A 15,385-nucleotide genomic window follows, 5' to 3' on the forward strand; every position below is an offset into this window, starting at 1 on the left:
GACGACGATCGTTGGTGGTTGAAAAAACAAAGGTTGATGGAGATCGCGGCACCGCGGAGCAAGATATCTTTCATCCTCTATATGTATATATAAATATATTTGAATATCTATCAAATCTGTATCAATATATTTTTCTGTGTATATACTAGATATATACATATGATGTGTGGTTTTATACATATAGTTACATATTTATATATAAATGAGCTTAACACGAGCGGAGCCGGAGCTTGACTAGTCAATGACGAGTCTGGTCTGAACATTGCCTAGTCCATTTGTCAAACACATGCCCAACCAAATCTTCAAGCTTGGAGACCACAACTAATTTTGGAGGCCAAAACGGATCAAATATAGAATTGGCCATATTGATTACTTCTCTTGCACTTAAATCTAAGGTCAGCTTTCATGTAACTATAACAAATGTTGTACGCTATACAGCAATATCAGATTGAGTATAAACCATTACAGTAAAAATACATTTGTTTTTTCATTTCTCAAAATACCCTTCCCTGATTGCATGAGCTTGTAACATTCAAAGACCACGGCTCAAACACATTTGGAATGCCCAACTCTGTTTTGCTATGAACAATGAATGGAGGTTGTTGAGGCAATGGTAGAGTAACCGAGTCACTGTTGAGCATGAAAAGTATAGATGCCATAGAAGGCCTAGCATCCACATCTTCTTGAACACACAATAACCCAATATGGATGCATCTAATGACTTCATGCTTTGAATAAGAATCTGCAAGAGTTTGATCCATCAATGCCACGGGTGTCCCTTCTCTCCATTGTTTCCAAGCCTGTGACACAATTAATATCTCAAGTCATTTAGAATATAGGTAATTTGAGATGAATATATTGGCATTGACTAAGAAAATTACCAATCGCAACTTTTAATTTGCACTTACATAGCTCAGAAGGTCCTCAGCATTACTGTCTAATTGGAAGAAATTACTGTTTTTCTTGCCACTTATAATCTCCAATATTGAGACACCGAAGCTAAACACATCTGACTTTATGGAGAATTTTCCATGCATTGCGTACTCTGGAGACATGTAACCACTGCAAGCCAACACCATCATGGAAACAAAAGTAAGAACACAACAAGAAAATTCGTTTTGTCCAAGTTGATGAAGTTTCTGAAGAGTGAAATTTTTATATGCTTCCCTCCCTTTTCCTCCTTAAAAGTTTCAATTGAGATCAGACAATTATAATTTCATTCATTTAGGCTAGGGAAAAATAGATGCAGTAAATGGAAGGCTTCAGAACTTACTATGTTCCAGCAATTTTAGTTGTCTTCCCTTGAGTTTGATCCACGCCAAAGATTCTCGCCATTCCAAAATCTGAAATTTTTGGATTCATTTCCAAATCTAATAGTATATTGCTAGCTTTTAGATCACGATGTATAATTCTTAGTCGAGAATCTTCATGAAGATAAAGAATTCCTTTAGCCATGCCTCCTATAATCTTGTAACGTGTTGGCCAATCCAATTGTTTTCCTGTTTCCGGATCTACACATTGATAGTCAAGCTAGCATCAAGGACTATTATTTATATCAAGGACTATTATTTATATCACAGAATTATAATGCGGTACAATTCCATCAATCAGGCATATTCAAAAGACACAAATGTATGTGATTAATTATTTATGTTTTTGTTAAGGACAAATGTCTGAAGTTTTAGAACTCGAAATGCTCCAAAGCACTTCATTATATACAAAGAACAAATCTGGAAATCTAGGTATTTCAAATCCATTCAAGTTACCAAACACAACCTAAATCAAATTCTCAAATTTGTAATAGGAATTTTCAAAAATCATAAAAGAACAGAAATAAAAACGTTTGTGACAGATGCTGTGTATTACTAATGAGAATCGTTAAGGACAAAGCAGCTTTTCAGTAATCTTCTCAACAAACTCATCCCTACGTCGACTAGAAATCAATCCTATTCATTCTGATAGGGACTAGTCAGAGCACATACTACTGTAAAGATAAAGTTACTATCCCTAAGCACATGATTTTAGTAGTAATTTAGAGTGTAATATATGCTCTTTCTAAGACCTCACAATGGCAAGCGCCTCGTGCACTAAATTGTACTTATATGTGTTGAGATAGTCCATACCAAATAGAAAGTAGTCAAGGCTTTTGTTTGGAACGAATTCATACACGAGTATCTTTTCTTCTCCTTCCAAGCAAAATCCCAGCAGCCTCACTAGATTTCTGTGTTGTAATTTGGCTACCAATGCAACCTCATTCCTAAACTCCATTGCACCTTGCACAGAGCTTCTAGATAGCCTCTTCACAGCTATCTCTTGTCCGTTGTAAGGAAGTGTACCCTGAGTATGTAGATAAAGAATGAAATTTCAATCTAAAACATTTAGTTCCAAAATTTCAGAAACATCTGAAATTTTGGAATTGTATATTGCATTCTTGAAGCCCATGTATCAGAACTAACTTGCTCTTACTTTGTAGACAGCACCAAATCCACCTTCACCAATTTTGTTATCGTCAGAGAAGTCTTTTGTTGCTGCTTTGATGGTTCCCAAATCATATTGCATGGACTGCACAGTTTCTATCTCATATGCAACTACACAACCATAAAGTAAACCATAAAGTTAAATGTACTGATATTTGTAGTTGCGACCACTACAAAACAAATAGTTCACATATATTTGTAGTTGCGATTACTAACCATTCTTTTTTCTTATATAACTGTCCCTCTTCCTTGCTTTCCGCATTTTGCACCAGAAGCCAGTGGAAAAGAGCACCGCCATGACAATTATTGCAACAACAATGGCTACAATTATTACTGCTGTACTGATTCCATCTTTTCCTGCATCAACCAAAAATTTCTTCATTCTATGCAAATCAAAAGTGCTTCTTTATAATTGATTCTCTATTCATAGTGAAAAGAAGTAGAGTTATTGAACTAAATTTACTCTATAAAATTTCCGTCCGCTCAAGTGAAAGTATAAAACTCACATTCAAACTCAATAGTTTGAAAAACATTTTTTTTTTAAATCTCTGTTTCTCATTTGGGACTTTCCAAAAGACCTAGACTTGTGAAGGAAATTGTTTCTCACTAAGATGCTTCTAGTTTTAGAGTTGGTGATTGTTTTGGTAACTCGTTGGTAGACAAGTTGCGGAATTGTTGTTTGACAAGAAATTATAATTGAAAATAGAAGTGAGGTTGAGAGAATATGGTGTGATAAGAAAAGCGTGAAGAGAAAGAGAGAGAATTCGAGTGAGATCTTGGGGTTATTTATAACAAGATTTGCAAGTATGCAGAAAAGATGTGCAAGTTGGATGATGATTTATACCTCGAGAAGGAACTTGGCTGCCTGTGATCCAATAGAACCTATAAAACTCGTACCAAATATTACAGCTCGGAAACAAAACTCTTGCCCCTCTGCTTCCCTCACAGTGACTTGTCATATACGAGGTAACTTCTCGAAGGCACTTATAGCAATCAGCAACGGATAGATCTGGTGTGCATTGTGCAAGGCTGTACAGATCTTGTGCCATGAATTTGGTTATCTTAGTAGCAAACTTCATACCAGACTGATCATTTGCAGCCTGAGTAGCCAAGTCTTCCAATATGTCTCCTAACTCCTGCCTAAATCTCTCTGCTTCAGTGACATTCTGCGTGTTGCACACATGTTCTGATCTTGAGAAGATGAATTGGTTCGAGTAACGTAACAAGCACCTGTCTTTCCAAATTTGAGCCATTTCTCCATTTGGGCACATCTGTACTATCTCTCTCTCTGCATTGACCACACAATCCTGGCACAACTCGGGAGTGGCATCCCCGCGACAAAGGAAGAGGCCGTAAGCTTTGTTGGAACGGTCATGGCCAGCAGAAGAGTTATAGAATCTGTTGGCTGTGCTGGCATTAGAGAGTGTAGAGAGGAGGTGATTGAGATTGGCTTGATAGGTGGTGTTAAGAGAAGTGTTATTGGTTGTGTTTGAGCAGTAATAATAAGGAATATTAGAGCTAACTTTTTCAATGGAGAGGCCAAGCAAGCAAGGGATGCAAAGAAAGAGATGTGTTCTGAGGATATTGAAGGAAATCATTGTGGTGAAAATGAAATTCTTAATTACTACAATTAGTTTGTGATCACTCCAAAGCTGTTTCTTGTTAAGGAGTTGTGAACATATTGTACAGATTTGAATGTGGTTCAGACTGAATGGAAAGTGGTGTGAGACCTACCACTGCATACGGGTAGGCCCATCACTTTCTCTTCCATTTTGAATCTGTGGTCGGAAGAGAAAAATATCTATTCTCTCTTACACTTCAATTTATAGTTGAAAATGAGATATCAACCATACATGACCATTCAAATATGTTGTTTATCACGCATTCATGCGACTCGTGAAGTAAACGTGATATTATAATCTTTTAGACCTTTTTCTTTCCTTATCCTGCACGGTTTATTTTAAGTCAAAGAAATTATCATTTTACTAAATTCAGATATAGCTAAGGAAAATAAAATCATCACCCATCTCGTAATTCATATGGTATCATCTCTTCTTTTATTTAATTATTAATTAACTCAATATTAGCATTTTCTCTTTCCTTTTCTCATAACAAACAAAGTAAGGTGTTATCTTTTTTCCTTCTCTTAATTTCATCCAACCAAATAAAAAGATAGAATGACATTTATCCTTTTTTTAGAATGTCTTATCCATTCATTCTTTTTCCTTCTATCTAATTTTCTTTGTTACCAAGCTGAGCATAATTTAAGTCACATAAAGCGAGTAAGGAAATTAGAGCGAATTTGAGAGCTATAGCGGCAAAATTTAAGTCACATATAGCGTAAACGAAAATGAGATTATGCGCAGAACGTAAAAACGACACTTATTAAAAAGAATTGTGTGACTTAGAACATAACAGTTATGACTTTAAGTACACTAGAGGACTCGTTACCGTATTTCATGAGCTACCAAATTACACGTGCTTGCAATCTCCTTCACTTGTAACATTTTTGCAATCTCCTTGAATTATAACCTTTGGGAGTAGCCCGATTCTAGAAGAGATCAGCTGGACGGTGAAAAAGACATTCCTGGCAGTCAATAAAGTCGTCACTTTAATTTTTGCTGTGCCAGTAGAAAATGATGTGAACATAGAGTACTGGAGAAGCAAAACCTTGTTTGGCCAAAAGGTAGATCCATTATTCCCACTAGGTTAACAGGATGACGTGGGTCACACAACTTTAGAAGTACACGTACTTTTTAGGAGAATCACGTATTCATATTGGATACCATCAAATATCATATCATACTTTTCAGATATTCGTGAATATGCATCCAAATGTATTTATAATTTTAATATATATATATTTTTTAATTTTTAACATGATACTTTTTAAATATTTAACACATTCAATATTTTTTAAATAATTTTTTAACAATAATAACATAATATAATTATTATGAAAAATGTAATATTAATTAAATAATTAATAGGGATATTTGGTTTATGTGTTGTGAATGAACTATTATATTATACTAATAATTGTATTTTGATTCATAATATTACACGAAGTTAATAACTTTTTTTTTTAAATATAAAAAATACTTTTATTATTATAAATTTTTGTCATATTTCAGTGTATCCAAATCCTATTTTTTTTTTATATATATATATCCTATTTTGCACCTGTATCTATATCCGTGTTTCTTAGATCACACAATCAATGCATCAAGAAATTAGTGGGTGAGAATAGTTTAAATATTTTCATGAATTAATAATGGTTACCATAATTTTTTGTTTTCTCATGCTTTATCCCGAGTGTTATACAATTAATTTTCCAGCTTTCAGTTCTATGGCCACAATTGACAGTTAGTGTCAGCACATGAAATGTACTATGATGGGTTAAGCTTTCGTGAGGCGAGAAAAGAAACATTTATTGATAAATTAGGATTAATTTTACCAAATGCAACATCATGAAAATAATTAATTAATTAATTAGGTTTCAAACTTCACCCTAATTAAGCTTTAGTCAAAACTACAGTTAGGGTAAACTAACTGCTAGCCCCCAAGCCAATAGGGAACTGTTAAGCCAATAAGCCTGCTGTTAGATATTTTTTAAATACCAAAATACCGTTCTGCATAATGAAATGACAAACTTACCCATGTAAATCATCTAAAGTGATCAATATGACCATTTTGAAAGGACAAAATTACCCCTTGTCTTCTTACCTTATTTCGTCATCTTCACACTCCATCACCCTTTTCACCAGCCATACAAGCACAAACATCTCTAATAACCAAAAACACCACAAAAGCGAATATCGTGTTAATAATTCCTTGTCAAATTTTCAACAAACTCCCAAGTCAATGAAAATGGTTTTTGTCACAATTGGAGTGGAAATCCACCCTCCCTCTCGATAAAGAAATGGATTTTTGTCACAATTGGAGTGGAAATCCACCATCCCTATTGATAAAGAAATGGATTTTTGTCGCAATTGAAGTGGAAATCCACCATCCCTCTGGAATTTGGTTGGTTGACATTTTGTCGCCTACTTTTTAAACAAACAAATTTATCTCTCTAACAGAGATATCTTCAACAATATTGAAGAAAAAAATTGTTGACTGTCTAGCCAAAATGGAACTAAAAATGATTCAAAATTTCGGCAAGAGCCATATTCGGTTAGACTTTAGTTCAATCTTACAATCACACTTGTGCCACGATTTGAAGAGTCAACACTTACTGCGGCAATGTACTAAAAAGGCTAAGCTGATTTACTGGAGGATCTGTTGATGAAGGCTGCTCAATTTGAATTCTCCCTGCGGAAAATGCAGGTTGTGTTGGTTCCGGAAGTGTTATTGATTCACTTCCCAAAAGAACAACTACAGATGACATAGTAGGCCTGTCTGCTGGATTTTCCTGAACGCATAAGAGCGCGATATGAATGCATCTTACAACTTCCTCCGTGGGGCATGATTCAGTCAACAAGGGATCTATAAGTTCCAATTCTCTTTCTTCATTCCAGAGTCTCCAAGCCTGTCAGTTTGGGAAAACATCAATTTCCAAGATTTGATAATTTAGATGAAATTAATATACTTACTATGTAAGCGGATTGAAAAACATACGTATGCAAGAAGAGTATGAGCATGTCCGGTTCTCTGAAAGCCACTATTCTTTCTCCCAGTTATGATCTCAAGCAAGATTACTCCGAAACTAAAGACATCAGATTTCACTGAAAATAGTCCCTCCATTGCATACTCTGGAGCCATGTATCCACTGCATAAAGAAGTAGCTTAATTATGGCTCCGTCTTGTTGTTGTTGTTGTTGTTTTTTTTTTAAATTGCATGACACAGTGGACTGATATAAGGAGGAGCAGACTTACTATGTTCCTACAATTCTTTTGGTGTTAGCTGTATTTTCGTTTTCACAGAAAATCCTCGCCATTCCAAAATCCGAAATCTTTGCAACCATTTCATGGTCCAACAGAACATTGCTAGGCTTCAGGTCCCTATGTATAATTTTTAGCCTGGAGTCCTCATGAAGATAAAGAATTCCTCGGGCAATTCCACAAATAATATTATGACGCGTTTCCCAATCAAGTTGTGAGCGTTTTGTTGAATCTGAATATTCATACAATATGAAAAATCAATAAAATCATGCTTAAAATATTTAATTTTCTTTTGAATAATGATACAAACTCCAAATTCAATCGTGGGAGAGAGATGTGAAATGGTAGACCACACCCACAACATCCGTCTTGCATTCCATATTTGGAATTCAGAAAAAGTGAGAATAGGACCATGAGTAAGTTAATGGAACAGAAGAGAAAAGGGGCAAACCAAATAAGAAGATATCAAGACTTTTGTTGGGCATGTACTCATACACAAGCAGCTTTTCTTCTCCCTCAATGCCACATCCCACGAGTCTCACGAGGTTTCTATGTTGAAGTTTAGCAATCAATATGACCTCATTCTTGAACTCCTTTATTCCTTGCCATGATTTCCTTGACAGCCTCTTAACTGCTATTTCTTTCCCACTTGGTAGCACACCCTGAAGAGACTCCACTTGAATATTTCTTAATCAAATTTGAATTAAGACCTGTCAAACAGTACTTAGAATCTTTTTAAACTCGAAAGGTTTTTACCTTGTAAACGCTGCCAAAACCACCTTGTCCAAGCTTATTTGAATCGGAAAAGTTGTCTGCAGCTGCTATTATTGTGGCCAAGTCCATGAAGGGCAATCCCTGAGAGCCAACTAAGTCATCTTCATGTGTAATTGCAACGCCTCTTCGGGTTGCCAAATCATGTAGCAAAGCATTTTCGCTTTTTTCCTCATCTGTGAGAGACTAGAGTTTCAGTTATGGTAGCTCTGATATTGATATTGTTAGGCAAATGCACATTTTGACAAATATACCTTTTTGGGTTGTCTTCCTTCTCCGTCTGCGACGAGACACGGAATAGCTGATTAATACTGCTAGCACAATAGCTGATACAAGAGGTACTGCTACAGAAACCCAAATCCTCCATTTATCCCCTGCTTTTCAATTTTAAAACGTTTGGTTTCAATTCCAATTCACTATATACTTTCTGGAAAGAAAAAAAAAATTTGAAGTTAATGATGCTGGTCACAAGTGGCAACATTTTTAGTAACTGAAATAAAATTAAATGCTTCTTCTTTTTTTTTTCTTATTTTTTTTTTTTTTTTCAAATTTTAGTAGGATTGTGATAAACGGTGTTTTGGGGACTTTATTATTTCACATAAATGGAATATTTCATTCACATGGGATAAAGACAAGCATAATGATGTCATGATATTCTGCTGCTATTCAACGTGAAAAAAAGTAAGCATAAAAAAATAAAAAATAAAAAATAAAAAAATAAATAAAAATGGACATCCAGGTGTCTAAATCTAATCCAAATTCAAAACATATCAAATCAGAACAAAACAACAAAAACAAAAAGAAAACCAAAAGAAAACAGAGTTGTCAAATACATAGTGCAAAGGTCAAGAAGGTGTATGCCCATCCAAAATTTGGTTGAAATTCTTATGCAATTCAACCGGAAAGAAAAGGGATGTCACTCTCAGGCAAGAAAAGGCAGTAACATTCGCCTCTTGTATGCTCTATCAGTTAAGGTCTCCGAGAACTCACCAAGTCTCAATAGGAGAACGCTTCTAAAATGGATCGATAATGAGATCAAATTAGAAAAAATCGCACAAGAAAGCCTACAACAAAACGGAATGGCAGTATGGATGAACCGATCACTTTAATGATTATATACTGATTAAAAAATACGCTTCATGTCCCATAATACTTGTCTACTTTGAAAACTGGACAAATATTATGAAATAGATAGAGTATAAGAGAGACATTGTGGATGAATGTATACGCATGCATAAGTACTGTATATTGGTCATGGATGGCCTCGAGCCCGTAGCAATGTCTTAGAGGCACATGAATGCTCATCATGATGGATGCTTACATCGTGGCTTTCATGGCTGGCAAGCCAAGCAAAAGCAGACACGTGATCATGAAAAAAATTAGTAAATGGGCATGAGCCATAATTAAATTCAAATTTCTTGTAATATCCTATTATAATTTTTTAGATTCATTTTTTTTAATTGATAACTTTTTTTATTGGACCCGGCCACAAGCTGTTCGACCATCTCATAATTTGTCGTGTCATGCCTAGATTCTAGGGTGGTAGGTTACTTAGGTGCCTACAAAGTGTACAGTATGATACGAATGACAAGGAACAGTTTGGATGATGTTACCATTGCGGGTCGACTCATCAAAAAAGCGGTACACCTCGAACCTCACATTACAATTCCTGCTAAAAACAGTTCCACCTTGACGAGAATTGCAACATGCATCAAGATCCTTCAACGCAAAATCCAAACAAATACTGCAGTCACTGGGAGAGATGTCCCTCGTACACTGTACCAGCCCATATATTGTTTTCGTCCCTGAAAAGGTGTTTCCAGTTGCAAACATGAGCTTAGAAGGACCACCAAATGCAGCCTCATTCGAAAGGCTTTTCATCAGGCTCGTCACAGCTGCATTGAACTGAACTGGCTCCGACACATTCTTCTCCGGATCATTCGAATCTGGATACTTTCCCGCGTAAATCATGGTGGAAAAGAACTCGCGGTACGAGTACTGAATTTGGCATGATTCGTACCATATAAATGCAGCTACACTTCTGCACTCCCTCATGATCTCTTGGCTTGCATTCGCAACACACTCCTGACAAACCCTGGGAGTGACATCCCCTCTACAAAGCGCTTGCCCGTAGACTTGGTTATTGTCATTTCCGATTGAGGTGTTATAAAAGCCCTCATTTAGATGAGTGTTGGAGGATAGGGTCTCAAGAAGGCGTTTGAGGTTTGTTTCAAATGGGCTATTGAGTGTATAATTCATAAAAATTGTATCATATTGACAAGATGTAAAATGAGGTTCTGCACTAACATGGGTAGACAGCACCAAGAGGAGTAGCATTAAGAGAAGCATAGCTAAAAGTGCGTCTTTGACAACCTTTCTAGTTTGAGAGCACATTTTTCCCAACTTTACCACCCCAAAAGCAACAATATATATTTGAAACTTGACGGACCGTTAGCAGTTCCCCCAAGTTTGGATTCAGTAAAACGAAACAAAATTACCCAGAAACCTCCATATTGGTGCTTGGAACCGGTTGGAAAAGACTGAAACTTAAGGGGGGACTGTGTTTGCTGTATGATTAGGTAGTGGGAATGGAGAAAGTATCCAATACTTCGGGATACTTTATACATGGTATCCGGTCAATAGACGGTCATCGAAACTCTTAAGTTGTCTGGATACATAATTAAGAAATATGAAATTTTCAAGAAAAAAATCATGATTGTGCATTAACCGGGTATCACATAGTAAAGACCCCTATTATATGGATATTTTTTCAGTCACGAGGTGGACATGAGCAAAAAAAAATAAATAAATATATATATATAAAACTGACACATTTGAATATATGTCTGATTGAAACCACATGATTTTAAACTACTTAATAATTTTTCTTAAGAATGGTGATTAGAAAGAAAATAATATATATATATGAAATCTTTCAAAATCCATTGTCATAAGACTTTTCACGAGATTCTCTTGCATGCATGGAGTCAATAATCTTTTATAATATTGTTTTCAAAATTTATGTATAGTTTATTTTGACTGTAAAGTTTTAGTGGAATTTAAAACCATATATGCCTTTCAAGGAAAGTGACCAAACAAGAAATGGCTCATTGATTTCAACATGGGCAAGTAAAAATAAATAAAATAAAATCATCGTGTTTTACGTGAAGAGAGAAGTCAAAAGATTCATGGTATGACACGTTACTTTGAATAACACATAATGCAGCGTGCGAAGAAATTAAGGTGTTATGGGACGCATATGTGGGTGGACTTGGTGATTAAAAATCAAAATTAAAGTAGTTATTACACGAATAACAATGCAAATTAGCTATTTAAAATTTAAATGACATTTTCATGACTCATTTGGCAACAATATGGTTCAATAGCAAAAGTAAACGCCAGTTTATTGAAACTCTTGACTTAATCAAAATAACCACTGACGCTAGTTTATCCTACGTCAGACAACTCATTTCCTAGTAAAGCTATGCTGCCATGTAACTATTGTGTAAATGTTTTAGTTTTTCCATAAGTAATGGGTTGTATAATTAACTATGTAACAACCTCAAGGAGTTGGCTGTGTGATGAAATCTTGGGACATGAAATACTAAGTTTTAGGTTCTAATTATTCCGAGTATGATCAATTTGTTAGAGGCCATAACCATGGATATGGTCTGAATTTTACCCTATTCGTATTACATGAGACCCGTAAATTAGTTAAGGCATAATCCCGGACACCTCGATTATCGAAAAAAAAATTAAACAAATATTTTTTAAAATTATATTATATAAACCTCAAAAGATTGACTTAGTTTATTTCGAAACTAGTATCTCATGAATATCAAATCTTATGTGCCACGACTTTGGACCAACCTCAAGAGATTGGCCCAATTGAAAAAGATTTGGGCACTAATGTCTCATTAATATCAAATCTAAAGACATAGTACAAGTTTTACCCGATCTGTGTGAGTGGCATCTTGCACGAGTCTTGTGGAGCCTCATACTGTGCAAATATTGTCCATTTTGCCACTACACAAGCGTTTATTGTTCTCAAAGTATGTCTATGCAACGGGCCAGCGGCCTAGCGGTATCAACCTCTTACTTTCTAAAGAGAGGTCAGGGGTTCAAGTCTCAAAAGAGACAAGTGTGTGTGAGTACCAATTAGAAAAAATATATATATATATATATATATATATATATATATATATATAAGAGACATGCCTTCTATTTATATAAACGCGTTTTGAAAAACTATGGGATTTGAACATGGGATCGCGTTCTATGAAAATGAATGTTTTGATTAGAAAAATGTGAGGCAACGGGGAATCACCTTCCAAGTTATATTGCTACCCGGTTGGTTCAATGAGGGTGTAGATGGTGATCCAAGTTATGGAATCTATCGTGAATATGAAAAAAATAATACATACATTGGGATATGCATTTCATTGGTACAATGTTATATTAAAGATTGTCTCAGCTTGCAGGCCAGATGACCTCCTTTTGGTTTGTTAATTAGCATAAAACAGATAGTTTTTGATAAAAACACGTGGGTTTTTATCTCTTTATGTATAATATATAACTCAACTAGTAGGCCAATTGACAATTTTTGTAGGTTAGCAATTTGTCTTAATAGAGACCTATTTGCATGTATAGTCAGGCATTCAGATAGAGCCTGTCCTGCTCTTCACCTATTCTGTGTCACGTGCCACTATTGAGTGTAACACATTACATCACATGTAATGCAACAGTACATCATATATGCAACACTTGTATAACAAAAATATAATACCATGTAACAAGTTTACATTAAAATGTAATATTGATACAACATATTATATCGTGGTGTAACACTTTAATGCTATTAAATTAAGAATTATAATATCATTAGGTAATAATTGCATAATCGATTTAAAGTTGTTACATTTGTCAACAAGAAGGCAAAGAATGACACGGGACAAAAAGAGGGAACATAACAGGGTCCTAATCCGCTAGCCAGAGTCCACAAAATTTGGCTGACATCAAATTGGCCAGAAGCCTTTTGAATGTATATATATATATATTTGAAGAAAATGGATGCAACAATCATAATATTTTTTCTTCTAAGGTTGGTGATGTAAACAAGCCATTTTTCTTCTGCTTTTCTGATGTAATATCAATCAGAGTTTGAATTTCATTGGGAGAAGAAGAAATGAAAGAATAGTGATATTGAATTTCAAAGGAAAGAAGACATCTTTGAAATAACTAGAATAAAACGAAAGAATACACAATATTGAAGAAACAAATAATTGAAACTAAATACAAGGTCCAACACTAGCTCTCACATCAAGTCATAGTCAAGTTCAACCAGTTCAAGAGCTCCTTCACCGAGGTATGATATTTGAAAGTGTCAAAAGATTAACAGAACAAATGTTCTCAAGTGCTTCATAGTGATCTGCAAATCGCCCCACGGAGAAGGCAGGTCTTTCAGGTGGGCTAAGAATTACAGTTTCACTTTTGAGCATGACAACAACATATGACATGGTAGGCCTTTCGTACGAGTCCTCTTGAACACACAATAGTCCAACATGCATGCATCTCAGAAATTCATCAGGTGGGCAACATGAATCCATCAATAAAGGATCCATCAGTTCTAGGCCTCTTCCTTCATTCCATAATTGCCATGCCTGCGCCATTAAAAAGTTTTCATTAGATCATTATTTTTTTTTCCCCTTAGTTGGTACTCACACACACGTCTCCACTGAGATTTAAATCCCTAACTTTCCTTCGATACAGTTACGTCACTGGCTTGTTGGTATCATTAGATCATTAATTTAAGCAAAAAATTGTAAACCAAAAATCATTTTGAATTAAAGTCAATGATAAAAGATATACATATGCTAGAAGGCTAGGGGCGCGTTTGGAGAGATGGAATCCGGCATTCCTTCTGCCAGTAATGATCTCAAGCAAGAGAACTCCGAAGCTGAAAACATCAGATTTTATGGAATATAGTCCTTCCATAGCATACTCAGGAGCCATATATCCACTGTCCATGGAACAAAAAAATTATAAGATTTAAAAAGACAACAATATAAAAACACCCCTTAAAAAATATATAAATATATTGTATAATTTGACTTACTATGTTCCAACAATCTTAGCAGTACTAGCTTCACCATCACTTCCTCCAAATATCCTTGCCATTCCAAAGTCTGAGATCTTTGGATTCATGTCAATGTCTAGTAAAACATTGCTAGCTTTTAGGTCCCTGTGAATGATTCTAAGTCGAGAATCCTCATGAAGATAAAGGATTCCCCTGGCAATTCCATTAATAATATTTAGTCGTTTGCTCCAGTTGAGTTGTGCGCGTTTTCTTGAATCTGTCCATAAAAAGTACAAATGAATTTTGTGGCTTGGACTTCATATTTAGCTCAACAAATATGTATGGTTAAACATTGCAATTCTCAAGTTGAAAATTGAGACAGAAAAAGAAAGAAGAAGACGGACCAAACAGCAAGACATCTAGGCTGCCTTGGGGCATGTATTCATAGATGAGCAGCATTTCCTGTCCATCTAGGCAAAAACCCAAGAGTCTCACAAGACTATTGTGCTGAAGTTTCAGTATTAACAGAACTTCATTTATGAATTCATCTGAACCTTGCTCAGAATTGCTTGAGAGTCTCTTTACTGCTACTTCCTTCCCATCTGGTAGTATACCCTAAAAGAATGATAAACCAGTTTCCAAACATTAATTTCCCAATCCAATTGAGAATATTTACCCATTGATTAGAAATTAAGAAAAGTCATTCTTACTTTTATTATTATTATTATTATTTTGGCTGTGGTGAGAAATGCTATACCTTGTAAACGGGTCCAAAACCACCTTGCCCAAGCTTATTTGAATCAGAGAAGCCATCAGTAGCAACATTTATAGTCGCCAAATTGAAAAAGGGAAATTCCTGAGATCTGAGATTGTCCCTTGCTTGCAAATTTTGATGCCACAGCTCAGTGTTATGGGGGTGGCCACCGTCACATAATTGAACTTCTTGAACAAAATTCTTGTTTCTCACTGAAATGATTAAAAGGTTATTTTAACGAAAAGAAAAAATAAATAGAGATAGTATATAAAAAACTTGAAAAACTATCACCTTTTACCTTTTTTAGTTCCATTCCTCTTTTTAAAGCAGTAGATACATAATCCCAAAAGTGCAACCACTAAAATTGCTGATCCAATAGCAAGAACCACAGTCATCCATTTCTTCCATCCACCGCCTGCTTTC

General features: G+C 35.3%; 3 protein-coding genes across 3 annotated transcripts; all 3 read right to left on the reverse strand.

Annotated features, from left to right (window-relative positions):
* Positions 1-373: 373 nt before the first annotated feature.
* LOC132307760 (cysteine-rich receptor-like protein kinase 25) lies at positions 374-4,169 on the reverse strand. Its single transcript, XM_059805614.1, has 7 exons — positions 3,322-4,169; positions 2,694-2,834; positions 2,467-2,588; positions 2,124-2,337; positions 1,274-1,511; positions 909-1,062; positions 374-800 (listed from the first exon to the last, which is right to left on the reverse strand). The coding sequence occupies exons 1-7, from the start codon at positions 4,073-4,075 to the stop codon at positions 495-497; spliced, it is 1,929 nt and encodes a 642-aa protein (XP_059661597.1). The 5' UTR covers positions 4,076-4,169; the 3' UTR covers positions 374-494.
* A 2,542-nt stretch (positions 4,170-6,711) lies between these two features.
* On the reverse strand, positions 6,712-10,481 carry LOC132278176 (cysteine-rich receptor-like protein kinase 10). The gene is made up of 7 exons (XM_059779986.1): positions 9,746-10,481; positions 8,387-8,506; positions 8,118-8,308; positions 7,813-8,023; positions 7,356-7,593; positions 7,098-7,248; positions 6,712-7,008 (listed from the first exon to the last, which is right to left on the reverse strand). The coding sequence occupies exons 1-7, from the start codon at positions 10,479-10,481 to the stop codon at positions 6,712-6,714; spliced, it is 1,944 nt and encodes a 647-aa protein (XP_059635969.1).
* Positions 10,482-13,437: 2,956 nt separating this feature from the next.
* Positions 13,438-15,357, reverse strand: LOC132278184 (cysteine-rich receptor-like protein kinase 10). Its single transcript, XM_059779992.1, has 6 exons — positions 15,261-15,357; positions 14,966-15,174; positions 14,613-14,823; positions 14,248-14,485; positions 14,001-14,151; positions 13,438-13,792 (listed from the first exon to the last, which is right to left on the reverse strand). The coding sequence occupies exons 1-6, from the start codon at positions 15,355-15,357 to the stop codon at positions 13,490-13,492; spliced, it is 1,209 nt and encodes a 402-aa protein (XP_059635975.1). The 3' UTR covers positions 13,438-13,489.
* Between the last annotated feature and the right edge of the window lie 28 nt (positions 15,358-15,385).

Source organism: Cornus florida, unplaced genomic scaffold (genome assembly GCF_030987335.1).
Source record: "Cornus florida cultivar Cherokee Brave unplaced genomic scaffold, ASM3098733v1 CherokeeBrave_3.0.0_Hap2_Chr01, whole genome shotgun sequence".
Taxonomy (NCBI): Eukaryota; Viridiplantae; Streptophyta; class Magnoliopsida; order Cornales; family Cornaceae; genus Cornus; species Cornus florida.

Excerpts from the sequence above, each read along its gene's own strand:
- LOC132307760 (XM_059805614.1), bottom strand. The coding sequence starts at position 4,075 with ATGATTTCCTTCAATATCCTCAGAACACATCTCTTTCTTTGCATCCCT. Across the intron at positions 1,512-2,123 it reads CCTTGACTACTTTCTATTTG|ATCCGGAAACAGGAAAACAA; the intron begins GTATGGACTATC and ends ATCAATGTGTAG. Across the intron at positions 801-908 it reads CTGAGGACCTTCTGAGCTAT|GCTTGGAAACAATGGAGAGA; the intron begins GTAAGTGCAAAT and ends ATTGTGTCACAG.
- LOC132278176 (XM_059779986.1), bottom strand. The coding sequence starts at position 10,481 with ATGCTTCTCTTAATGCTACTCCTCTTGGTGCTGTCTACCCATGTTAGT. Across the intron at positions 8,507-9,745 it reads TGATGAGTCGACCCGCAATG|GGGATAAATGGAGGATTTGG; the intron begins GTAACATCATCC and ends ATTGAAAAGCAG. Across the intron at positions 7,009-7,097 it reads CTCATACTCTTCTTGCATAC|GCTTGGAGACTCTGGAATGA; the intron begins GTATGTTTTTCA and ends CCAAACTGACAG.
- LOC132278184 (XM_059779992.1), bottom strand. The coding sequence starts at position 15,357 with ATGACTGTGGTTCTTGCTATTGGATCAGCAATTTTAGTGGTTGCACTT. Across the intron at positions 15,175-15,260 it reads GAGGAATGGAACTAAAAAAG|TGAGAAACAAGAATTTTGTT; the intron begins GTAAAAGGTGAT and ends TAATCATTTCAG. Across the intron at positions 14,152-14,247 it reads GCTAAGATTGTTGGAACATA|TGGATATATGGCTCCTGAGT; the intron begins GTAAGTCAAATT and ends TTCCATGGACAG.